Below are 25691 nucleotides of genomic sequence, written 5' to 3'. Positions count from 1 at the left end.
CTGTTGTGCGGTTTGTTTACACCTCTGGCACGCCGCAGCACACAGAACATACGCTGTTGTCTGTACAGTTGCATAACTAAACCTCAAACCAAGACGCTCCTGGAACCACCTCGAATCCGAGGGTAACCCCTGCAGTCCCCACGGCGGGTTTTGTACCTGGACCGGTGCTGAGATAACCCCGGGGGCACTTCCCACAGGCACAGCCTGTGCCGTGGCACCAGCGACACTCCGGGATGGGGCGTGCGGTCTGTGGGGCAGCAGAGACCCTGGAAACGCAGTTCCCTGGGGATGAACAGCGAGCGGCCCGGCCCGAGGTGCCCCGGTACCCATGAGACCGGGCAGGCCCGCACTGCCGGCACAAGCACAGAACAACAGGATGTCAGGGGTTGGAAGGGACCTCGGGAGCTCATCCAGCCCAATCCCCCCGCCGGAGCAGGAACACCCAGATGAGGTTACACAGAAGGTGTCCAGGCGGGTTGGAATGTCTGCAGAGAAGGAGACTCCACAACCTCCCTGGGCAGCCTGGGCCAGGCTCTGGCACCCTCACCGGGAACAAGTTTCTTCTCATATTTAAGTGGAACCTCCTGTGTTCCAGTTTGCACCCATTACCCATTGTCCTATCATGGTTGTCACCCAGAAGAGCCTGGCTCCATCCTCCTGACACCCACCCTTTATATATTTATAACCATGAATGAGGTCACCCCTCAGTCTCCTCTCCTCCAGCTCAGAGCCCCAGCTCCTCAGCCTTTCCTCACACGGGAGATGCTCCACTCCCTCCAGCATCTCGGTGGCTGCGCTGGACTCTCTCCAGCAGTTCCCTGTCCTGCTGGAGCAGCTGTTTCCCCAGAAATGCCGGATACATATTAGCGTGTGCACAAGGACAAACCGCAGCCCCAAACCAGAGCCAGCAGCCGGCCGGCGGGGACTGCCCGGCAGCGCGGGCCCGGCTTTCGCCTCAGGCTCCGGCCCTCCCGGAGCCCGCCCAGCCGGGCCGGGCGAGGGGCGGTATCGAACCCGCGTCCCCACGCCTCCGCCGCCTCTTCCCGCCGTCTCGCGGTGCCGGGCAAGTCTCGCCCTCGCCCCGCGCCTCTCGCGGGAGCACTCGGCCAAGATGGCGGCGCTGCCGGGCCGTTGAGCGGCTCCGGGCGGGCGGGGGATGCCGGCGGGACGGGACTCGCCGCCGCGGCTCTGAGCGCATCGACCCTCCGGCTGCGGCGAGCCCGCCCGGCGGGGCCGCGCCGCCGGCGATGACCGGAGAGAAGCTGCGCTCGCTGCGCAGGGACCACAAGCCCGGCAAGGAGGACGGGGACCTGCTGGCGCCCGGCGAGGAGGAGGCGGCCGCCGCGCCCGGGGGCATCTTCACCGGGGGGCGCGGGAGCAGCGGCAAGGGCGGCCGGGCCGGGGGCCACCGCGTCTTCAGCAACCACCACCGGCTGCCGCTCAAGGGGGGCCCGGCGGCCGGCGGGACGGGCCCGCCCGCCGAGCCCGACCGGAGCCCGGCCAGCTTCCCCGTGCACGAGTGCGTGTTCAAGGGGGACGTGCGGCGGCTCTCGGCGCTCATCCGCACCCAGGGCATCGGGCAGAAGGACACGCACGGTGAGCGGCCGCACGGCCGGGCCGGGGGGCGGCTGGGGACCCGCGGAGCCGCTTCCCGCCGCCGCTCGGCCCGGGCCCTCGTCCCTGTTTTCTCTCGTTTCTCTGCGTTCTCCGGTGTTCGTTTCTCGCCGGGGGTTCGAGGGGCAGAGGGTGAAGGGGTCCGCGGAGGAGTGCGGCCGCACGCCTGGAAAATTGCTGGGATTTTGGTAAAATGAGTGAGCGCGGGGAGCGGGTTTTGTAACAGCGTGATGCTGGGAGAGCTTCCTCCCTCCGGGTGTTGCTTCATGTCCAAATGCCTACTTCATTTGGAAAAAAAAAAAATATATATACATATATATATATATATTTTTTTAGAGTGCCTGAACTGTCACCTCTTTGCTTTTGGAGATGAGGAGTGCGCTCAGGAGGGCTTCCTTGGGCTGTTGGTGGAATTGTCTTTGGTTTTTCAAACAAACAAACTTTTTTTTCTTTCTGAAATCCTTTAGTTCTGGAACTTGAAAGAGCCAAAATCTTGTGTTCTGCTCCTCTGCAAGCTTGCTTTGGACACAGAAGTGGCAGTTCCAGAGGCAGAAATACGATCCTTGTGATGCCCTCTAGTCCATAAATATTTAAAATCTTGCTAGGACGATATTTTAAAATAGTACATTAAACTTGGGGAATGTTTTACATTGTTGAAAAATATACCAGCCTTACAAGTCAGCTTAAGTTTCGTGGTTAGTTTTCACCTCTACGTTTTTACCTATTTCAAGAGTAACATGATAGGTTTCTGCTGGAGAACGCTAAGTTGTACCACATGTGGGATCTGGAGAAGTGATTAAAGGGTACAGTTATGTTCGTTTTCTGACTAAGACACAAATGTTCCCTTTGTTTTACTTGTTATGTAAAATAAAAAGGAACATTAAGGTAGACCAGTGTTTGGGACCGGTATGATGGGAAGAATAATGTAATTGGCAATTAAAAGACCTGTCCGTGGTAACAGGAGGCACTCGGAAACACGGACTAATGTATGTGGAGTAACAGACAGCTCAGTTTTCTCAGTCAAGACAGGGAGGAGTATTTCTTACAACTGTCATAACATTTTTCTAAGAACGTTGTTATAAATATAGCTACAGATATATTTATCCTGTCGTCTTCATTCCAAACGTTGCAGCAAATACTGGTAGAATGAAAGCAACAGACTTGGGAAGAAATTTTCTCACTCCGTGTATTCCTTCTGCTGCCTTCTCCCCTACACCTCCTCCAGTTCCTCATCAAATAACTTTTCGTCATAAGTTTAATGTCTTTGCTTTGGAGGCACTTCCTGAGCCATCTTTGCTGCACTGCTATTACAGACATTGATACAGTCCTTTTTTTTAATACGTATACACACACACACACACACACACACACACACACACATATATAAAAATTTCAAACGACCGTCTTTCTGATTTCTCGGCGTTATTTACAATAGGAATGCTTTGGGGATTTCTCTCTCATTATCTTCCTCCACGTTTTTACTGTAAGTGTTACTTTGCTCTTCAGTTTCCAAAAAAACCACAACAACAAAACCCTTGGTGTCTTTGACATACCAAAGGTCTGACTAATATTTCCTTGTTATTGTTTTCTTTCTGCCTGAATCCATCTGTCACTTGTTTACATGTTTGAATTATGAGTTATTTGGGGTAGTTAACTTCAGCTTACAATTATAGTCAGAACTAAGCCAGAAGGATCCTAGTACATGATAAGGAAGTGACAGAGGGAAGAAAGAACTTGTAGTAACAGTTATTGTTTATGATTCAGTCCCATTTTTAGTGTGCAGTTAAGTGCAGAAAAGCCAGGTCCTGTAGAATGTTAAACTCTTGGTGTTCCGATAAAACAAACGCTGGCTGTGTCTGGAAATTGAGTGCAGCCCTGGCTCACTCTCTAAATTAACCTCCAAAAACGTTACCCATCGGAAGATAGTATCGTTATTCCAAAAACAATGAGTTTCTTGGGTGAAGCTTGTGTGTATATCTATTAGATTACTTTTATTTTTCCTATAATAGGCATTTAAGAGCTTAAGCATATATTCAGAATAAAAACACGTTATATTCTGGAATAGACCTCTCTTCTTGCCAAATTACTCCTGGCAAACAGACTCGGCTTCCTTGTAGGAGCGCCAGGTGCCTAAGGAGAGGTTAAAAGCTACATGTGCACACGCTTGTGGACAAGTGCTGTACTTCACGGTGGTTGTTTGCGCGCCCTGGCTTGCTGGCGCTGTTTGTCACTGCTCCCTGGGAGCCAGGCCCTGCAGGCTGGGTGGCTTGGGGAGGGAAGCACATATGCTCATTTCCCAAAACTATAGATATTGACGAAGTTGTCTTTAGATGGAAGGGAACCGTGAGATTTGTTTATACGGTGAATCAAGCTGTTGCCGAAAGAGGATGAATTTGGACGCGCTTGTTCAAGTATGTGCCTGTTCGTGTTCTAGTCAGTGTCCAGAAGGGATCACGTCAAACACATGATCATTATGATTAAATTGCACGAAAGTCATCAAAACTATGTGTCAGTCACTTAATTATTTACAGTGCCCTTTTTGTGACAGCTCTCTCACACAGGTAAATGACGCAGTTGTGTGCTCGCTCCCTTCTCTCTGGCCGGCAGCTGTCTCATGTAAAGCCACTTGTTTTTGTGGAATCTGACACTTGTGGCTTGTGCTGTGGTTCACCCCAAACCCCAAGCTGTTAGAAGCATCCATGCCACTGAAAGAAGTGAAACTGCTCTCTCCCACTCTCTTCCCTATCCTGGCAGACGCACTTAGTTGCACTGTGCCAGTACTGGCTGGGTAAAATTATTAGTGTTAAAGTTGACCCTTTTTTTTCATTGGACTAATTTTACCTGGAATTATTCTGTATGCTCTGGATAGTGAATGTTGTACAGGAGCCACAGCTGTTCTTGCCATGATGAAGCAACTAAACATGATTTGTATTTTAGGATCGGTGGAATTTGAGGTTACAGCGTGATAGAATTCCAGTGGAGCGGTTCCCTTTGAGTCCTGTAAATACTGATACTAATTAATTTATCAGTCTGGGACTTAGATCATTGCAATGCAAGCCGAGTGTGATAGTGTGGCCCTGTTTCAGCAGCTGCTGGGACTGGGTTTACATTTGCAGATCCCGTCTCTCCCAAAGGAGCAGAGGTTGAGCCGTGGTACCTTCCAGCCAGCAGGTTTCTGAGGTGGAACGCACAGAAGGTCTTTGGCCGCTGCTCGCTTCAGACCCGGGTCAGTGCCGCTGCTGCTCCGTGGGGACAGTTGGCAGCTGGTGCTCGGTCCAGACTGTGGCAGCACCGCTCTCGTCTTTTCCAAGGCGTTTGCCTTCCTTGGGTTTTCCTGCGCAGAGCGAACACTTGCCTCTGCTTGAGACTGTGGTCAGACAGAAGAGGATCTTTCTGCTTCAACAACTCTGCCCTTTCTCCTGCTTGGGGAAGAACCTGAAGATTGCACAGAGACGTTCTATGACCTGCATGATTCTTCGCCATAATGTCTTCATTTTGTGACGTCCAATCTTATGCAGTTTGGATGGCTTATACTGATAAGTCAGAGTTAAATTTGCTACTGATAAAACCCATTTTGTTTGGCCCAAAGAGCATCGGGACCTCCCCAGGTAGCCCAGAGCAGTAGGAATTACAGTGGTTCTTCCCAAGTTTCGTAATGTCCCTTTTCTATGTGTTTGTCTCCTTCTTACCCCTTTCCTAAAGCTCTTCCCTGCTAGCATGGCTCCTCTCCCGTCGGCACAGCAGCCAGCCTCTTATTTTATTTTGCCAATCTTTGTTAAACCTTGGATTCCTCCTTGCCAGGCACTTACTGGCCAAAGACCAGGAAGCAGGAGTTGCCTCTTCTCAGCTGCCTCATAAATAGTTGGGTTTTTTTTTCTGGAATTGACAGATTCTAGTTTCTGTGCTTTCTCGGTTGTTGTACTGTCTGTTGTTCTGCATGCTTCTCTCCCCCTGCCCCTTGGCTGTTGTATCCAAGTTTCCTGTCTCATTTTTTAATTGCATACTTTTTGGTGTGAAGACTATCATTAAGTCAAAGAAAAATCTGTGCTGGAAGAGCTCTCTGGAGGTGATGCGTATATATATCCTGTTGAAGTGCTTGATACTGTGAGGAAAATGTTTACCCTGGCTTGCATAATTTGAATTTTCTGAGTATGTGGTTTGGCTTGTTCTCAAGTTTGCTCCTCAATAACGTTGTTATTTCAGTCACTTAACAAAGAATGGCTGCATCCGGTATTCTAAATTATCTTTTGGCTCACAGATGTTGCAAAATCTATTAATAGAAAATTTGAGGTTAGCTTAGAGTGCATAATGAGCTAAGATGTAGCCGTCTGTGGTGGTGCTAGTGACCCACAAGAATAATTTGCACTACATGGTGAGTGGCTCGTTCCAAACCACTCAGCAAGTCTGCCTGGGGGTGCTTTGTCTAATTTGATCAGAGATTTCACGATACGATAATGTGCTGGCAAGTACTTTGTACACAGCCTCTCTGTTTTGGATTGCATCTTTTAGATGTATGGTACATCATCCTTTGCATGTGGCAAGTACTTATTGCTAACATGATACTGTAAGATAACCCCAAAATCAAGTGCATTTGTTATAATTGCAAAATAAATTAGTTTTCCAGCAAATTTTTCTATTAACTCCACTAAAAAATGTTTAAGCATATAAACAGAGTAACACAGTTAAATGGAAGAATTTTACGTCCTTAAGCTACATGAATAAAATGTATCAGAGTTCTTGTAGCAGCATTAATCCAGAAAAACAGCTCTCTGTACCTGTACCGTGCGTAGTGAAGAGCAGAAGTACAAAATGTGTCATATGCATAGCCAGGAAAACAGGGTGGCGTTTGTAATGTCTGCTAATGACCTGGGAAGCTTTCTTTGGAAACAGGGTACTAAAATAACCAAAAGGCTTTTTTGTAGTGAAGTTACTGTTACTTCGCAATCTGGCCAATACTGTACTAGTAAAAATCTTGTACTAAAGCTTTGAAAAATTAATAAAATAAGCTCTTAAAATTTTAATCAGTATCATATCTTTGAGTAGCTTTTAACCTAGATATGCCATTCTTTGTAAAACACCAGACTTTTCCGACCATGATAAGCATAGAGGTTTGGTTATCTCATTCTTGAAGATACAATTGGATCTCTTTGGCTGGAGTAAGTTTCATGGTGTAACTAAAAAAAAGCTCTTTTGGCCCATGAAATGTGTTTCAGAGATATTTATTTCAACAAGTATAATCCAAATGCTTGCTTAAAAAATTGTAACTGCTCTGGTGTATTTTAGTGGATTCCTTGATTAGGTCACGTAAATGAAGTTTCTTAACACGTAACGTTTGAGTTGTATGTGCAAACACCTGAAGGAATTGCAATGGATTCTGTTACCTTGGATCTAATATATTTTTATTTCTATTATCTATTTTAGGAAACACTCCTTTGCATCTTGCTGTGATGCTGGGACATAAAGGTAGGTAAACCCGTCAATTTTATGAGCTGTTAAATCATCCTGAAGAATTAGGAGCAAGAGGAAAAAAAAGATTTTTCAGTTTCCCTGAACGTAGTCTTGTGTTTCAAGCTAGTTCAAAGTCGAGGTTTTCTGAAAAGAAGACACCACACAGATTCAGAAGAGTTGGCGAAGAAATCAGAGCTGTTCTTCAGGCCAAAATGAAAGAGCTGGGTAGTGATTGGGTTGGGTGGAAAAGAGTTGCAGCAGTTGGACTCTTTATGAGCAAAGAACATAAACCATGGGTGTACCCAGCTCCTCGCTTTTTGCAGAGTTAGAAGGAAATTGGGAAACTTGGAATAACTCGGAAGATCAAGAAACAACTGGAAGCAATGGAGACAAGTGCGTGCACACCTGCTGCTTCCTGTCTGGTGTCTGAGCAGCCGAATCAGAGGGAAATACTCGGCACGTGTAGGCAGGGGAGCTGATCCAGGCACGTCTCTCATGTGCAGTCAGTTCATGGTGCAGAAGGATTATTAACTTCTGTTTGATGATACCTTGTCTCTTTATCAGCACTTTTCGGGTTAGTAGTGTCACTGTGTTTGTTGCTGACCTGCTCACTCGCAGTGCTGAACAACCCTTTTCCCAGTGAAGTGAATCAAAATGACACCCTCTAGAAAAAATGACTGAGTGGAGATGTGAGCGCTCACCTGCTTTCTGCTCCCCCCCGCACTCCCTTCATTCCCGTTTCCGACTCGCCGCGGGCACGGGGCAGCCCCTCGATTCACCATGGCTCTCATCTTCCCAGACATCCTTCGCGGATTTCTTTACAGCAGAATTTCAAGGCACAGGATTTAGAATTCTACTTCAAATAGAAAGTATAGAAATAGACATGTTTCAAGAAACCTGTAATATGATTGTTTGTGACAGTACAATTCCTTTTCACTACTGAAACGAGAATCCTTTGGTTTCATGGAGCTGTGTGAGTCCTGTGCCTGGCATGTGGTGCTGATCCATGAGAGCTGCTGTTAACTGAAACACCTGATGATTTGGAGAGGGGAATGCAGGAAATGCAATAAGTTGTCTCAGGATGTTTTGGCAATACCTAGGAAGTGATCTAAGATAATTGAGAGTTAGAGTGGGAAGTAATTTTGAAGGAAGGAGGGAGAGAGGTGGTTTATGCAGAAGCAGCAGCAGTAGAGCCTGCTGGAATCTGCCAATATTGATCTAGCCTGTAGTGATTTTTAAATTTAAAAAACAAAATAAAAGAAAATATCTGCAAATCTTTTTGAGACAGCAACGACGCAAGTATGTTTTACAAGTGCCTGCCTGCTGGAAGTCACAGATAGGAGGTTTTTTCAACTTGCAAAAAATGGGGCTTTATCAAAACTGCTGTTTTCCAGTGAGGGTCCTAGACCAGAGGCTTGGAGCAGCAGAAGGAAACAGAGGCAGAAGCCTTTCTTTAATTTCTCAGGCTTAAATAAGGCGATTTTCTTTGTAAGATAGATTTTAGTTTTGTAACTACTTTGTGTTTTCAAGCAATGAGGATCAGCTATGTGTATGACTTCTGTTGTGCCTTGTTGCAGTGTTTGTTTCCAGCTTTAGTTTATCACAGTCATTTGTTTATATTTACAATTTTGGATTGTTGGGCATAGAAGGGGTTGTGTAGTTTCGATTAAAAGGTGATCAGCTATCATGAGGGGACGCTTTTCATATAGCTGCAACAGTATCATACCACGTTAATAAATGCAAACAATTTGGATCAAAGACGCCTCTTCTAATAAAACTGATAGAAGAGCGTTTACCAACTTTAATTCAGTATGGTTGAATATTTATTCTAAGTCTCTCTTACAATGTCGTTATGTTTCAGGTTTAGGATAAAAAGCAATCTGTTCAGTGCTGACAGATTCCTTGGATATGAGTTATCCTCACGGCTAGCATATCAAGGAGAGGCATTTCTCTCTTGACCTCTTTTCGCCTTGGCTGCATGTTTTAGATTTCAGTTTGCAGTTCACCCTTGGCTTCTTTCCGTGTGGTCCGTCCCCCTGTGCGGGAAGCCCTCGCTCCTTTGGGATGCTTGTGCTGAGTTTTGCTGTAGCTGCCTGGAGCAGGGCTGTTTGCGCCTGACGTCCAGCACAATACCCGGGTTTACTGTTTCGCCTTGGGATCCCGCATCGTCGTTGATGCGCCGAGCGCCCAGCTCTTCCCTGCAGTGCTGGTGTGTCTCGCTGGTGTCGAAGGCTGGTTTCTGTTTTCCTGTTGAGCTGCGTACAGCAGCGTGACAGCCCGTCTGTTCTGAAGCGCAGGGTGAGTTGCCGTCCTGTTTGTCTAACTGAAACTCCCGCTGGTCCATGTGAGCTTGTTTGCCTGCTGACTGCGGGGCGGTGGTGTTGTGTCAGGCACTATATTTAAGCGACCGTAAAAATACCTCTCTGTGTTTGCTGACAGAGTAGTCAGGGCTTTGGTTTGTTTACCACCCAAGATAGTACGTTCACCAGTGAAGTGTCTCTTCCTTCCCAAACACTGTGCTGGCCAGTGACTCACGATTGCTGCATCTGGAATGATGAGTACGGTTTCCTGGAACACTCTGTAGGAGAATAATGCAGGAAGTCCCTCTGTCCGTCACGCCTGCCCATCCTGTTCATAATGAGACCTTTCTTCAGCCAACAGCTCCAGCTCGGCCCTGCTCTGTCATTACGGATGGGTCAGGTTGGTTTTAATGAGATGTGGTGAGGAAACTTTCCATAGTTAGAAACTGAAGAACCGTTTCAAATGAGGACGGCTTATTCAAAACACGGAGACACTGAAAGCTTTCTTCTCTCCTTAATTTTAAGGCTCATTCATCTTTCCAGCATCTCCTTTTCCCCGTAGACAGAGGAGGCAGTGCAGGCTGAGCGGTGGCTGTGCCCGTGTGCCTTTGAGGTGTCGGCGCTGCTTTTAGATAGCTTGAGATGCCACAAGATGTTACAGCACAGGTGGATGTGTTAGTGCCACAGCTTCGGCTCCCAAACATGCAATATTCTCTGGATTTCCCTAAGGTCTGTGTCCCCATGCACACTTCTAGCAAATCAGTTCCCCAGGGACCTCTGGGGAGAGGGCTGGGATGGGGAGGAGGAACATCATGCACAGCTGCTGTAGGGGGAGGACCAGCAAGTGTGTCTTGATACGTGGTTTTGTGCATTAAGTAGAGAGAGCTGATGGCATGTTCTGTACTGTTGTGTGTGTATGCACATACAGAAATGCATCTTTATAAAATGCAAAATACGAGAAGCAGAAGGGACGTTTCTTCATTGGTTGTGTAATTGGTGGCGGATCACCAATTATGGTTTTAGTGCTAATATTTAACAGGGAAGTGCTGCAAGTACTTACATAAATGTTTTGTGTCAGTTTAAGGTTTAGGTCACAATCCAGCTATGTATTTTGATAAACTATTTAATATATGGAACATTTACTACTCTTGCTTTATTACTGTTTCCTTTAATATGAATTATATTGCTGTATCCTTGATGTTTACTGTAAATAATTATTACTATTTTATTACAGAATGTGCCCACTTGCTTTTAGCCCACAATGCTCCAGTGAAGGTGAAAAATGCTCAGGGATGGAGCCCTCTCGCAGAAGCCATCAGCTACGGAGACAGACAGATGAGTAAGAACCTCTGCTCCCCACCTCAAATACAGGGCTTGAACTGAATTACTCGTTCGCTTCAGATACAAAGTAGTAAAGGGAAAATTATTCTGCTGCTACTCACTGGTGAATGTTAATAGCATTTGGTATTACCATGTCCCGTGGCAGAAAACTCACTATCCTTGTTCGTAATATATTAATAAATTAGTTTGTGATATCCTAATGACATTCTGCATGTCAGCTCCTCACTGCTGAAGAATTTTCCCAGTGGGAGTAGATGTTACGTGATGTACACGCTCCTGTTCGATCATACACGTGTGTACCCACATGTTTACTGGTACACGTGTAGAAGACCTCTTGCCATGATCATATACTTTAGATTACAAACAATTACTGAGGCTTTTCCTCCTGTCATGATCAGGCCATGTATAATTACTATAAGTTGAAGTAAATTTAATCAAAGTCTGATGAAATGTTACATTTGGGTTTTTTTTAAGATGTCAAATAGTGACACTAAGGTGTTAATAGCAAATCAATAGAATGGATTTAACTTATAGTTAATTTCTGTTTAGTTACAGCACTCCTAAGGAAGCTTAAACAGCAATCCAGGGAAAGTGTTGAAGAAAAGCGACCTCGATTATTAAAAGCCCTGAAAGAGGTAAGTTCAAGGCAGTTGTGTTGACAAAACCAGATGATGATGGAAAGCAGTGGCTTGTGCCCTTAGTGCGGACGCTCTGACAAACTGTAAAAAGGTTTTTGACTTGGATTTACAAATCTATTTTGCTCTTAAATTCAGTCTTGGCTTACAGTGTCCATTTTAAGGGGTCACAGAACTATTTTAAGGCATTTTTAAGATAATACTTCCTTCTCAACTTCTAGAAATTCAAATAGGAAGGTTTATGTAAGACAGACATGCTAGCTGTCTTTGCAATTTAAAAGTTAAATTGTGTATTTTCAATCTGTATCTATATCATTAGATTTTTAAGGCTTTCTTAAATCTTTTGGTGAATAATTTGCTGCTTTTGTTTAGTCGCCAGTCATTAATGACGCTTGCTTAGGAGTGAAGGAGATTTTTGGTTTAATTCTCCATGTCCATGCAGCAGCCAGTTCTTGAGCTTGGTAAAACATTCCTCGATTTAGAGAAACCAATAAGAAAAGCTCAGTTTCCTACATTTCAGACTACTGCTAGTGTGCTGAAAATGGGGTTGTAAACCTCAGGTTTTTATTTCCCTTTAGGTGGGGTGGGCTTCTCCTGCCTAGACAAGTGGTAAAATATGTATGGGCTTGTAGAAAACCAATTATTTATCTTTGGTTAATTAAACTGTACATCTGAACAGCTGAGCCACAGTGTGTCTGTGATACGCTATGAATACGCTCCACCAGTACGCCTACATTTTCATTGATCCGAGACAAAAACTGCTGCGTGTAGAAGTGAAAAGCTCGGGGTGTTTGAGTGCGAGCAGACACGGCCTTGCCAAAACAGCTCTGCTGGTCCTTATTCCTGCTGCTGCAAGGCCTGGCCCAGAGTCCTGTCCTGCGTTTTTCTTCTGTGTGGGGTGGCAGCATGAGGCTGCCTCCCTGTGTTACCAACATCTGCTGCTTTAGTCGTCACCCCTCACTTTGCTTTTACTTGTGTACGGTTTAAAGGGGTTGGCTGGAGTGTGTTTATGGAGGTAGAGGAATTTTTATATAAGTACTTAAGCGTATTTCCAGAAGATAAATTGAAATTTTTGTATGTGAATACTGCTATCTGAAGCTCAACCGATTAATTTAAGCCAGCACATATAATTCCGTATGATTTGATGTGGTCATTCAAAGCACGCAAAGAGCTCCACAGATTTTTTTTTTTTTTTTAAACCTATATTTACAATAAATCTTTTACAATCCACAGCTTAATAGCTGTGTAAATTATTCTTTCCAATAATTCATTAAAAATGGATAGTTCAAATGAGTTACCTAATTCTATTGTTATTGATTATGCTCTTGTTAAAGCTTCAGAAACGTTTAAGTTCAGTATAAATTCAAATACAAACATTAGAGAAGTTTTCTCCATTTGGCAAAACACAGCTGCCTGTCTTTCAGCAATTTTTACAGTTGTTGTTTAGACTTAAAAGCATATTAATATATTCTTTTAATCTCAGCTAGGTGACTTCTACCTAGAACTTCACTGGGATTTTCAAAGTTGGGGTAAGCAACTGCATATTTCTTTCCTGGGGAGAGAATATAATCAGTCTTCAGCATGCTTGTTCTCTCAAGCTGGAATTCTCTTCTGGTTTGCGTGTTGGAAAATTCCCAATCCCGTTCTCAAGATTGAAGTTACAAAGAAAGGACAGACAACTTTTTTTTTTCTGAATTATTTTTGTTTACTCTTTTTTGGAGCTGAATTCTGTTCTATAATCTGATGACACAACATGGGGCTGTTGTTTACTTTAAGAAATTGATTATTAGAAAAGGAAAATATTAAAATTTATCTGGTCAGTTGGTGTCACCATAGAGCAGCGGTTTGAACAATTTAGTTGAGTAACTGGACCTGGGGCATTTAATTTCTGGAATTTCAGCCTATGCTCTGAATGGCGACTGCCAGTTAAGTGCAACTATGTGGTGGTTCTTCAAACCTCAACATTTCTTTCATGTGACTATATAATGTTGAGTGTTTTCTCAATCTCCCCCTCCCCTGGAGCAGAAAAATCTAAATAAATTAGCAAAAATATGTTAACAATGATCAACATGTGTGAATAATGTAAAAGTATCGAAGTGATCCCTTCTGTTCCTGGTAGAAATTTCAGTTAGTTAGCCAGGCTGCCAGCACTGGACGGACATGGAACAAAATCCTCATTTTTCCAGGTGCTCAACCGTGCGCTGCGCATTGAATTCTTTGTAGTTCTTTGGGTTGAAATGCCATTGTGCTGGATTGGTTTTATTGCTATATAAATGGTCCCTTTTGGAATAAGGACAGCTGCAGTCTCATGCCCATCCCACAATACTGGGCGGGCTCTCAGTTCCGCTGGTGGTTTAATGTTTGCTTGAGGTTTTAAGCTTAGTGCATTGGATTTTCATTCCTGCTTGAGGGTGTTCTGCTGTAATTGCAGCTAGGATTGCAGTCGGTACAATAGATAAGTAAACTACGAAACCATAGAATTAAAATTTCAAACAGCTAGAAGGTGAGTTATAGCAATTTATGAATGATTTAGTTGTGGCTGAGGACATTTTCAATTACATCCCGATTCTGAAATTATCTGTGCAATTGCAAATCAATTTTGCAGTTATTGAATAGAAAACCCCTGGTATTTGAAACTTGAGATTCTGGTGGATAATGGGTGTGCTGTATTTTATTAAAATACACTGCAATTCAAACCGCGGTATAGTTGTAATAGAAATACTTTCCAGAGGAGCCTCTCTGTCCTAATTGTGTTTTTTCTCTCCCTGCCTCTAGTGCCTTTACTTTCCCGAATTCTGCCTTCTGATGCATGTAAAATACACAAACAAGGTATAAATATCAGGTAAGTGCTGATTTTACAGTGTGTGTTACCTAAGGCAGGAATGTCTGCGTGTTAGTGAAAGGTGGGTTCTGGTGTGCGGCAGCATCGCCTTGGGCAGTGCCATTCAGAGGCAAGCAGGCCTTGGAAATTCTTGTTTTCTCTATTAATCTGAGTTTAACTTCAGTTCCTGAGTCACGTAAAACATGAAGGAAAAGCAGTTAAGCTGTATAAGGCTTTGTCTACCAGACAGCTCCATAATTGAAAAATGGGTATTTTATATTTTTAACATACTTTCTAATAAATGGGCTTTCAGTATTTTGTGGAGAAATGTTTCTGCTCGCTTATGCCATTAAAAAGTGGTGTAGTTTCTCTTTTTAATACACTTACCGTGACAGATTCCCAAACTCCGTGGAGCGCTTCCACGAGTCTTTCCCAGCTCAGCTCTTCAACTGGTTTAGTTTGGGCTTTTGAATTCAAATGCCTTTTCTGTCTTTGCTTTAGGTTGTAAGGTTTAAAACAAAAAGTCAAGAATATGATTCCAAAGATTCAGTCTATAGTTCTATTAAAGCTGTGAGCATAGCTGCACGAACTGACTTTTTAGGTCAAATTTGAGTCTGAGACCAATTTTTCTCGTCTCATTCCTATGTGCTCTGCTGGTCCGAGACTGGGAGGCACGAGAGTGGCACAGGTGGAAATAGCTGCAGATTGTTCCTTGAAATCAGAGGCCAATACGTGACCACTTAAAGCTGAAATGTGCGCTAAATTCAGGTTCTTTAACCATTTTGTTGAAGAAGTAAATATTCTAGCAATAATGGATATGAATTGCTAGAGAGATCTTTGTCCTTGGCTCCATCTTCTAGTTATTAGGTCAGCAGAAACATTTCTTTTGTGCTGCTCAGGGGCGAAAAATAGAAATAGCAACTAAAATAAGTCAAATAAAAAAGAAAATCAGACTGTTTTGTAATCCTCTTCGTAATTTGGGTCATGTCCTAATATTGTCACTCGGATCAGTGGCTGCTGCTTGTAGAGCAGGATGCTGACCACAGGGAGCGGTTGTAGTTCTCAGTCTGGAGCACATACTGTATAAATTCTGTCGCTTCCTCGTGCTGGCAGTTTTGAAATAAAGTTTTCTCCAGAAAACTTGACCTTTGCCTACGAAGTTAATGTAAGAATAGTTTGGGATGCATTTGTAATGGTAGAGAGGTTATAATGTGAAACTTATCGATTGTTAATAGCATATTTTTTTTTATTTTTGCATCCAGGCTACACTTACAAAATATCCTATGAAAATGTAGACCTTAGTGTGTTTGGTTATGACTGTAAAAACTGTATTTGAGTGTTTCTGGGTAACTTCTTTTAAAGTACCGGTATATTTTCACAGGCTGGACACAACTCTCATAGACTTTACTGACATGAAGTGCCAACGAGGGGATTTAAGCTTCATTTTTAACGGTGATGCTGCACCCTCTGAATCTTTTGTAGTTTTAGACAATGAACAAAAAGTTTACCAGCGAATACATCATGAGGTAAGATCTGTGTGAATGCAGGGTGGGAAATACCTCAAGCTTTTACTTCGCATCAGGAGTCTGACTTATTTCTCTCAAAAAGACCCAAACAAGCTCCAGAGAAATGCAAACCAAAGAATTTTTTGTTCAGTTGTTATAATTTAAGCTGTATAGGTGACATAAAATCTCGTTATGAAAAGCAGTGCTTTCGAATACAGACTGCTACATGAGGAAAAAGCTGGAATGTGACTCTTTCGGGAAAATCTTTTATCGTACTGAATAGGGAAATATGTTTTAAGTTATGACATCTGATACTTCTGATCTTTCCAGTGGGTTCAGTTCAGGTGCCCTGGGGTGTGTTTTCAGGCTTGCTTCCGTCCGTTTGGTCGCTCAGTGGCCAGGCCGGTTGTTAACAACACAAGGGACGACTCGTTGGACCCCTCCTATTTAGTCCAGTTTTTAATTCCAGCTTTTTTCCCCAATCACTTAAGCGTGTGGATCTTTGCCTGTGGAAAGGTGTGGCTGCTGAGCTTCTGGGTGAATCACACTTGGATGCTTTATTTGCGTTAATATTGGAGATTAAACTATTTGGTAACAGTTCGGCCAGAGCTTCTATGAAACAGTTTGAAAACTCAGGAAATGCTATTTCTGGGAAAAGTGCCAAAGGAAAACGTTTATTGATTGATTTTGATTTTTTTTTTAGAAGAAGTAATCATTATTAAGTTCTATTCAGTATTTGGGAATTTTTCTTCTAGGAGTCTGAGATGGAAACAGAAGAGGAGGTTGACATTTTGATGAGCAGTGATATTTACTCAGCAACATTATCAACCAAATCCATTACGTTCACGCGTGCCCAGACGGGATGGCTCTTCCGAGAGGACAAAACAGTAAGCTGGAAGAAAATTGCACAGACCGCATTGCTGGAGGCAAAAATAGTTCAGGCAGCCTTGTGGGGAAGAAGTAAAGAGTGAAATAGGTTCAGGATGAAGGAGAGATGGTCTCCCCTTACCCTCTGCAATCGTCACTAGTTTGGCCACACAGAATATATATGATGATCTGCTTTCATCAGGAAAAAGCCTGGAAGACAGATAACAAACTGTAGGGGGAGAATAGATAATGTATAACTTAAATGTTTTTATTTTATATTCTGTGAGTCGTTAACATCCAATTCCTTTTGTGCAGGAAAGAGTAGGCAACTTTTTGGCAGATTTCTACTTGGTGAATGGACTTGTATTAGAATCAAGGAAAAGGAGAGAACATCTCAGTGAGGAGGATATTCTTCGAAATAAAGCGATCATGGAGAGCCTAAGCAAAGGTGGCAACTTAATGGAACAAAATTTTGAGGTATACTTAAGGAATTCTTCACAGTATGTGAATTTTTGCATAGGAGAATAATCTTCCACACCAGCCATTTAGCAAAATCCATAAAGAACGTTTTTCTTCTGATTGTCTTAATTCGAAAACAACAAAGATGATCTACAAGTATAATCATGGTGATATGTTAATGAATTATCCTGATTAGTGCACACATTGGGGAATTTCTGTGATTATATTGGATATTTCAGTCTTAATTTGTCTCTTAGTAAAAGATGACGGGTTTGGCTGTGGCAAATCACTGACTTCTAGACCAAGTGGTTATTGCTTAGAATGCCTTTCTGGTTTTCAGTCGTGTTTTCCTTTATCTTCATTGAAATGGACTAAGGCTGTTATTATCACCACAAAATCAAGAGCTATTCAGAATGAGCCACACATCATCTGGGCACACGCATGCAGCCTTTGAAAAATGATTAATTTATTTCTGTATCAGCATGTGCCTTGTGCCTGTCATTCAGACACTTGAATGAACTGATTAACTGATGGATTAAACCAGCCAGCTTCTATGTAAAAGACAGTTTGAGGCCAAGAGCCCCCAGACTGCATAGACCATATTACTGTTCTAGAATCAAAGTATTATACAATTGTACCTTTTGCATGGCAAAATTCTAAGGGAATCTAAGGCGAGATAAAGGGTTAAGCCGTGTTTCTCTGAACAGCCTGTCCGCCGGCAGTCGCTCACTCCACCGTCCCCTAACACCATTACGTGGGAAGAGTACATCTCTGCGGAGAACGGAAAGTGAGTATCGGGGTTTAGTGGCATGAGCTGCCGGAGCTTGTTGCTTTGGGGTTGTGGTGTGTTCTCTAGCTCGTGGGTGCTTTTTGTTCGTAGTTGTCTGGGGACAGAGGAATGTTGGGTTTCATGTCTCGGCCATTTAATTTGTCAGTAGGCTGGCTGGGAAGCTGATAGCTGTGTATGTTAACAGGATTATTGCAGCCGCTCGTGATTAAAAAATAGCAGATGGGTGTCTACCTGATAGCCATGGCTTGAAATGTAAACATTTTGAAAATATGCACATCTAAGCCGGCGTTTTATTTTAAGGAAAAATTCCTGACAAATTCATTGCTGCAACTGATTTATCTTACGATAGCAATGAATAATGCAATTCACCATGGTTAAAATGAAAGTTTAGGATTTAATGAGACTGGTAGCACTGGCCGTGTACAAAGATGTACCCTTCTGGAATACGGGGAGGTGCAGATCCCCCAGCACTGGCTAGATCTTGGCAAGATACTCCAGGGGTGTAGCTAGGTAGCAAACAGCCATAATTTGAATTAATTTACAGCACTTGGCTTGTAGAAGGTGCAGGCGGTGCAGCTGATTTCCTGGGGCTCTGTGCTGTCCAGCTGCTCTGTGGAGAAGGAGCAAAAAACGTACTGGGTGTTTCACATAAGTACCAATGATGAAAGTCCTTTCTCCAGAGTATCAGCCTCACCTGTTGCGGGTGTTACCGGGGAATATGATGATATGACAGTACAGGCTTAGTAAAAAACCACAGGTGTCTGGTTTGGGTTTTGTAGATTTTTTTTAATCTAATGTATTTGAGATAGAATGAATGTTTAAGCGGAATAAATAGGTTATACTTGAACGATTACTATTGGGACAGAAATATGTATGTAAGATTTTGCTTTGTTTAATAGTCAGATTAACGGAAGGGAGTTTAATGGGAAATTAGGTTTCTAGCTAATGTAAAGCAAAAGAGGAAAGGTCTGCTATCTTGTCACCTGTCCATTCCGCTCCTATGGCAGAACTTTCTGTCCTGTGGTTTCCAGTATTGCCTCCTAGTGATGGGAACTTTTCCACTTTCTCTGAGATTGTTTCACATTTTAGGCTGAAAGCAAATGAACATTTTTCTAGTTCCACGTGGTACTTTGCTCACATATAGACGATTTTAATTAACATCTGAAATCAGCTGTATGTATTTCTGGGTAGTTGTCATGTCTTTCTGTAGTGTTTTTTTGATAAAATGTTAATGGGGAGCTATTTGAAGGATTTTAAGTCCTTTCCCTGTTTTTGTCTTGTCTCCAGGTTTAGCAGAACTCTAAATTACGGTGGTTACTGACTCATCTTCACAATGCACAGCTGTTATTTTAAAGCATTAGCTTTATTGTAGGGATTCTTTACTGACATTTCCAACCTGAGTCTGTCTTCCTGTCTTTCAAGCCAAGGTTCCCCTGAGAGCAAAACTGACTGTGTGTCCCCCCGTCCCTCTTGCAGAGCTCCTCACCTGGGCAGAGAGCTGGTGTGCAAAGAAAGCAAGAAAACCTTCAAAGCCACAATAGCGATGAGCCAGGAATTTCCCCTAGGGATTGAATCGTAAGTCAGAATGATTGGCCATGAATGTTATTCGTACGAAGAGATGTTTGATGTTGAACTGCAAAATTCTTTGTGTCTTTGGCTCTGGGAATTCAGCAGTTCCAAACCTGGGAATGAAGTCCTGCTGCTCAGTAACTCAGAACTAGAGCCCTGCGTGCTGCTGGGCCTGGTGTTGGGAGGGCCAAGCGCGGATCTCCCTTGAGAAGGCCAGAGGTTTGACAGCTTTATCACTTATCACAATACCGACGGGCCTCATTCCACAGAATTCTGAAACGTTTGTGCCCATAACAAGTTTTAGCACAAAGTTATGTCCTCTAAATGAATACAAACCGTGGCAGGTTCCTTCTGGCCATGGAGGAGAGGGCGGGGTGCTATATACTTGTGTGGAATTAGGACAATAAATTAATATCTCGATGTTTATTTGTAGACCTATGGTAGTACGATACATTATAACTGAATGTCAGGATGCTGATCTTGAAGCTCTAAGGAGATAGATAAGCATGATGTCACTTTTCGTCTCCTTTTTTATCACCTTGCTCCTTGGGTCACTTTTATCTTTCCGTGAAGGAAAGCTTGTGAAACAAGAATTTGTAATGAGATCTGGTTTCCTTTTCAGATTGTTGAATGTTTTAGAAGTAATTGCACCCTTCAAGCACTTTAACAAACTTAGAGAATTTGTTCAAATGAAGCTTCCACCAGGCTTTCCTGTAAAATTAGGTAAGATGACTCCAGCAACTCTTGTGGCTTTACCTTTCCAAAATGCGTGTACTTACTCATGCAGTGTGTTCAAAACGTCTGAGTTTTGGACAAGAACGCTCTTACATAAATGTGTTGCTGTACATTTCAGGAGAACATAGTTAAGTGAGTGGAAATAACATTGGGCAGGAAATCTGCAGCTGGAAGGTGCCTATAGTCCAGGTCCGGAACAGAGCAGTGTAGTTTACGTTTTCCCGAAGCTGCAGCCTTGCTCTAAGGGTAGTGTAGATGTGCTGAGTTACCCTCGCATTCAAGGATGATCTCAGTCACAAGTTAAGTATTTTGTAGCATTTTTATATTCATTTTTCCTCAAGGATAACTGCAAATATGTTTTTTTCACTTACAAATTGATAGAAAAGTACTGCAGTTCTAACAAAGGGGAATGTATAAAGGAATTTATTCATGGTATAGATTATCGCAGCATCAACTGCCAAAAAGTAGTAATACCTTTTAGCAGTGTTAGAGGATTTCTGGCACACCAGTGAGCTCTTTAAGCCGGACAGTTCTGAACAGACCGTGTTCTATCTCCTATCATGTTTGCACAGCTCTGTTTATTGAGGGCTGGATTTTCGCTTGGCTCATTGCATTAGTCCATGGGCAAACCAGTGGTACGGAGGATAACTCTTCAGTATTCAGGCTCAATTTAAATTGGGAAGGGGTTATATTTTAAAGCAAACATTTTAAATGTTCGTCTCTCCGTGTGGGGTTGCTCAGCTGAAGCCTGTGTGTGCCAAGGTTATTTTATCCGGTGTCGCTTTCGGGCCAGTGTCCTCTGTTTAACAGGTCAGTCTGAAACCACAGCGCCCTGGTTTCCACGTCAGTCTGCATCAAGAAAGGAAAACCACTGATCGAGGGGTTTTGGCTGTTGTATTGAGTTGGGTATTGTTTCCATGCTCAGGGTACCTGAGTATAGTCTGAAATAACTTTTTTGAAACCACCTCCTTTTGTAGGAGCTTTGAATCGCCATGGTGTAGAACAGTAAACAAGAGTCTCTGACCGTGGCAACGCTGAAGTTACAAATCCCTCAGTACCGGTTGGTGACTGTTGGTCAGCCTGGGTCTCCTGGCTCCTCATTGTACCGTTTTGCCTCCTCTCTAGATATTCCTGTATTTCCCACCATCACAGCCACTGTGACTTTTCAGGAGTTCCGTTACGATGAGTTTGACGAGTCCATCTTCACAATTCCTGAGGACTACAAGGAGGACCCCAGCCGCTTCCCCGACCTCTAACTCAACTGGAAGGTTCCTGGTGCGCAGCCCACCAGCGACCACGGCGGCAGCAAACAGTGCACACAGCCCACAGACACAGGCAAAGTGGGCGTAAGGGAAGGGACAAACTTCATAATCCAGAACAAAAGGGAACATGCATCGAATGACTGATGTATTGATACTATAATGGGCATCTAATCTCGTTCCTGATTTACAGCAAGTCTCCTGATGTGTCCTGCTCACTTTTGTACATCCAGCGCTGCAAGCGTGCTAGTCTGACACCTCAGCGACCCTGAGAACACGTAACAGCTGTGAGGACTATCGTTCGTTTTTAAAGTTTTTTACACTACTTGGTGATACAAAAAGCACTCTTGGACCATTAGCGTCAAAGTTGAGATGTCTTAGCTGGATATTAGCCCTATAAAACACCCCACCCTACTTAAGGTGACCATATTATATTCTTTCAAGCTTTGCTTTCATGGATTGTAAACTATGTATCATTATGTATAGTTCAGTAATTTGAATGTTAGTTGAACGTATATTAGAAGGAATGCATTTTCTGTAGATGAATGAACCAAATGGTGACCATTAAACGACTGCGTTTGGGTCCCGCGGTGCGGGCGGCGGCGCGGGGAGCGCGGTCCCTCCGCAGCCCTTCCCCTCCCCACCGAGCCGTTTGTCCGTCCTCCCGGCGCCGGCTCTGCCGCTGTGCTGAGGTTCCGCGCCCACAAATTGTCCCTTTTTTCTTCTTTTCTCGCACTCCCTTAGGAGACTTGCTGAGCATCGCCTGGGTTGTCTTGCATTTGCATTCGGCAGCCACTCGAGCGTGTGGGATGTATAGAAAGTTACTAGAACAATAAGCTTGAGCATTAAATTTTCATATAAGCAAAAGTTTCTCTTGAAGTTAGTTTAATTGTAGTGCACATTGAATAGGGCTCACACTGGGAGGTTTGATTTGCAAATGCCTCAGGATGCTTCCGGATTAATTTCCTTCCTCTCAATGTTTTGACTGGGTAGGTATTTCAGTACTCCGGCTTCTTGAGCTGATTCTCATTCCAAGTGGTTCCAGTCTCCTAATTTGATGATAATCCAGCTGCTTGGTTTGTTAGAAAGAATTTGTGCAAAAGGCTAATGGTGCTATTTGTTTGTATTAAGAAATTTAGATTAAAGTGCTGTGGTGTAATTGTACAAAAATGTAAATATTTTCAAAATTATATTCTTTGTGCACTGTAGTTAAAACTTTTTCTGGAAATCAATAGAGTTAAATATCAAACGTTACGTTGAAGAGTGCGATCAGTGCTAGTGCAGGTGCCCGGCCTGGCTGAGCGAGCGGTGGAGGCGGCTTCTCGCAGGCAATAAAGCAGAATCCGTCTGTATAAAGCCCAGAGCGGCTGCCCCGGCTCTGCCGGAGCCCTGGCAAGTCGGGTGGGCCGGAATCGGGAGCCCAGGTGGATCCCGTTCCCGCGTCACTGTCACCCTGCGCCGGGCAGGTGAGCGGCGGCTGCTCTGCAGACCGGGCTTGGCACGCTGGAGCTACCCGGTCAAAATCAAAAAAAAAAAAAACTACAGCGGGGGAAAGCAAAGGGAGCTGCGGAATTGTGATTGTTGAAATCCGGTGTCAGTAGCAGATGTGGAACATGTGGCAGGAATGATGGAACTTGTTCTTCAAGTAATTATGAATTCCTGAAGGGCGTTACGTGTGTGGTGTGCGTGATCTCCACCTGCTGCTGCTCCGAGAGGCGGCCGGGGCACCCGCGGCTGGGAAGGATCCGCAGGCGCAGAGGAACGTCTCTGCACAAGGTGAATGTCAGAAATCCCTTTTCTCAGTGTTCCAGGGAAAAAAACCCACGTGTTTCTTGTTACTTTGCGGTTTTGGTTATTCCGGATTGCCGTGGCAGAGCTTGCTGCCGCGGGAAGGAGCGCGCGTAGCCAGGGCGGTGTGCTTTAGGCAATATCGCGACTGCCATGGCCTTCAGAAAAACAGACAAAGCTTTTTGTGCAGCCCGACGTAAAGCAGCGGGTTCTGCGGAGCAGCCCGTGTGTTCGGTGGAGCCCACCGCGGTCTGTGGAAACGTTTCCTCTGCTTTCCATGGGCTCTGGCTGCAGATCTGGTGGGTTTTTTAACCTTCGCGATTACACTACTAACTTTGATACATTTTAAGATTTGCAGGAACTTTTTATAGTGGGTTGCCACATTAAGGCTTGCTCTAATTTGGAGTGTCAGCAAAGGCTGGACACAGGTTTGGCCGTCGTATTTTTACGTTATTATGGTGACCGTTCCCTGCTGCTGCTTTTGTTCTTACCGCGGAGCTGAACGATCTGACTCACGCTGTCCTGTCCAGCTCGGTGACAGCTTCCACGTTCCTGTGACGGCCTCATGACATGAGACTCCAACTGTTTCTCGGTACATTTCCTTCTGACTTTTGGTGATGTGTTTTCTGTCTGAAGCATTCCTGGTGACGAGCTTTGAAAGGCGACTTGGGGACACCCGGGCCACGCTTTCCCGAGGGATTCGCCGCAGGAATCCCCGATGGCGAGCGGGACGTGGGGCTGAGCAGCGGGGTTGGCGGCAGCGCTCATGGAAACGTTCCATCTGCTGTCGTTTGTTTTGCTTGCCGGGGTGTCTGTGTCGCCCTGTGCTGGTTTGTGGATCTGGAGGCGTTGGCAAAGTTCCGCAGGCTCCGCGGGCGGGTGTTCGTCTCTGGCAGAGGAGCCTCCGGCCGGTGCTGCCAGCGTCTCCTGCTCAGATGCCTTTTGGAAATTTGGTTTTTTTCTACAACTTTGTTTTTGCCCTTCTCTTTTCCCGCAGGCCGCGCTGGGTGTTCGGGGCCGGTTTTGTCCTGCGAACTTGCGCGGGGGTTTTGCAGAGCTTGTCTCCGCCGCTGGGCAGCAAGGAGTGGGTTGGCTGCAACACCTCAGTGTCACTTGTGTAGGGACATTAATGGGAAGGAGGTGCCCAGGAGTGCATTAATAAGAGTGTCTGGGGGACTAAAGCCTTTCCAGACACGCAGTGGTGGGGGCATCGCTCTGGGCAGCACAAGCGGGATGACGACGGTTTGGGTGGGAATCGCCTGACCAGCCACGTTGACACCGCGGTGGCCTTTGGGGTGACGCTGAGAACGGGTGAGCGGAGGAGGGAACCCTGACCCTGCGCAGCTGAGCTCCTGTTCTGCTGTTTTCTGCTGGCTGTGAGGTGTGGGTTTTATGAACAAGTATTAAAAGTCAGCCATCAATGTTGGTAACTGAAATAATAATAAGAAATTGTTGCAAAAGAATTCCTGGGGTTGTTTCTTAACCAAACTGTTCCACTGGTCTTCCAAAACATTGCTTTACTTTGTGGCAAAGGGAATGTTTTTCCTTTCAAGGAGCTGCTGTTCCAGTCACTGTCCTCACTTTACTGCAATTCTTCATTTCTATATTGAAATGATTTGTTACAAAAAAGCTCTGGATACATTTGTGCTGGAAACCCACCTTGTTGAGTTGATGTTCAAAGCAACCGTCTGGTTTTTAAATGTATTTGTTCTTGATTTGTAATTCATGCAAGGATAACTGCATTATTTAATCTGTATTAACAAATTTCCTGTAATGCTGCAGTTTCACATTTATTTTCCTTACAATTTGTAATTGTCATGGAAACAATGTCACTTTTTTGCATTTTACTAGTTGTCTGGTCCATGTTTTTAACTTACCTTCACTAATAGTAACTTTTGGTTGTATCATTTGTTAGAATAAAGACCAAAATACGCTCTTTGATTCTTAAACTGTTCAACATGTGAAAACCAAGTTTAGCTGTCCCCTCCCGGTACTTTTCAGGAGATACAGATATATCCACATGTACTGTAGATGTGCATCTCTGAGCAGGATGCGATCTGAGGGAACAGGTTCACGGTGCTACGTTCTGCAAGGGCATTTGATTGGTCCATTTTGAAATAAAATCCTGCGTTTTCAGTACAGACTGTTCTTTACCCTCGGGCCTGTCTGGTTCAGCGGAGCAGCAGCGGTTGGAGCCCTTGGGGTTTGCCGAACCACGATGGGTAATTACGCAAGTTTTATCTCCTAAAGCCAGAATTGTTCTCCTTTCAATAACAAGGTGTGACAGCCACTCGTAAGGGTTGTCTCTTGGAAGAGCTGTGAATGACTTAAAGAGCAAAGCCCGGAACTTCAGGAGTTTCATTTTGCCTTGTAGGTTTTTTCAGTTTAGTTTTGACTTGAAGTGGCTCTTCCAGCCTCCTGCAAGCACCAAAGCTTGAGCTTGCAGAGACCAGCACATCCCTTTACAGGTAAGAAATCGCTAACCCTTAAAAAAATAATCTCATATTTATAAAGGGTGAAGAGAACTGACGTTTGCAGCTACAGAAAGTGCTTAAAACAT

At 44.2% G+C, this 25691-nt stretch overlaps 1 protein-coding gene across 1 annotated transcript; it reads left to right on the top strand.

Moving 5' to 3' along the window:
- Positions 1-1095: 1095 nt before the first annotated feature.
- Positions 1096-25067, top strand: ANKRD13C (ankyrin repeat domain 13C). Its single transcript, XM_065657024.1, has 13 exons — positions 1096-1596; positions 7036-7077; positions 10597-10701; positions 11253-11338; positions 12822-12867; positions 14114-14180; positions 15541-15685; positions 16420-16551; positions 16847-17008; positions 17698-17777; positions 19257-19355; positions 19972-20072; positions 21210-25067. Exons 1-13 carry the CDS (start codon positions 1248-1250, stop codon positions 21338-21340), a joined length of 1545 nt encoding a protein of 514 aa, XP_065513096.1. The 5' UTR covers positions 1096-1247; the 3' UTR covers positions 21341-25067.
- The last annotated feature ends 624 nt before the right edge of the window (positions 25068-25691 follow it).

The sequence above is a fragment of the Caloenas nicobarica genome, chromosome Z (assembly GCF_036013445.1).
Source record: "Caloenas nicobarica isolate bCalNic1 chromosome Z, bCalNic1.hap1, whole genome shotgun sequence".
In the NCBI taxonomy this organism is placed as follows: Eukaryota; Metazoa; Chordata; class Aves; order Columbiformes; family Columbidae; genus Caloenas; species Caloenas nicobarica.
Note: the sequence above shows the minus strand (reverse complement) of the source record. Positions and strands in the feature narration are given on the sequence as shown.

What these genes read in the sequence shown, in the direction of transcription:
- ANKRD13C (XM_065657024.1), top strand. Translation starts at nt 1,248, where the DNA reads ATGACCGGAGAGAAGCTGCGCTCGCTGCGCAGGGACCACAAGCCCGGC. An exon ending in CTACGGAGACAGACAGATGA is followed by an intron (nt 10,702 to 11,252) that starts GTAAGAACCTCT and finishes ATTTCTGTTTAG; the next exon opens with TTACAGCACTCCTAAGGAAG. An exon ending in TTTCCCCTAGGGATTGAATC is followed by an intron (nt 19,356 to 19,971) that starts GTAAGTCAGAAT and finishes TTTCCTTTTCAG; the next exon opens with ATTGTTGAATGTTTTAGAAG.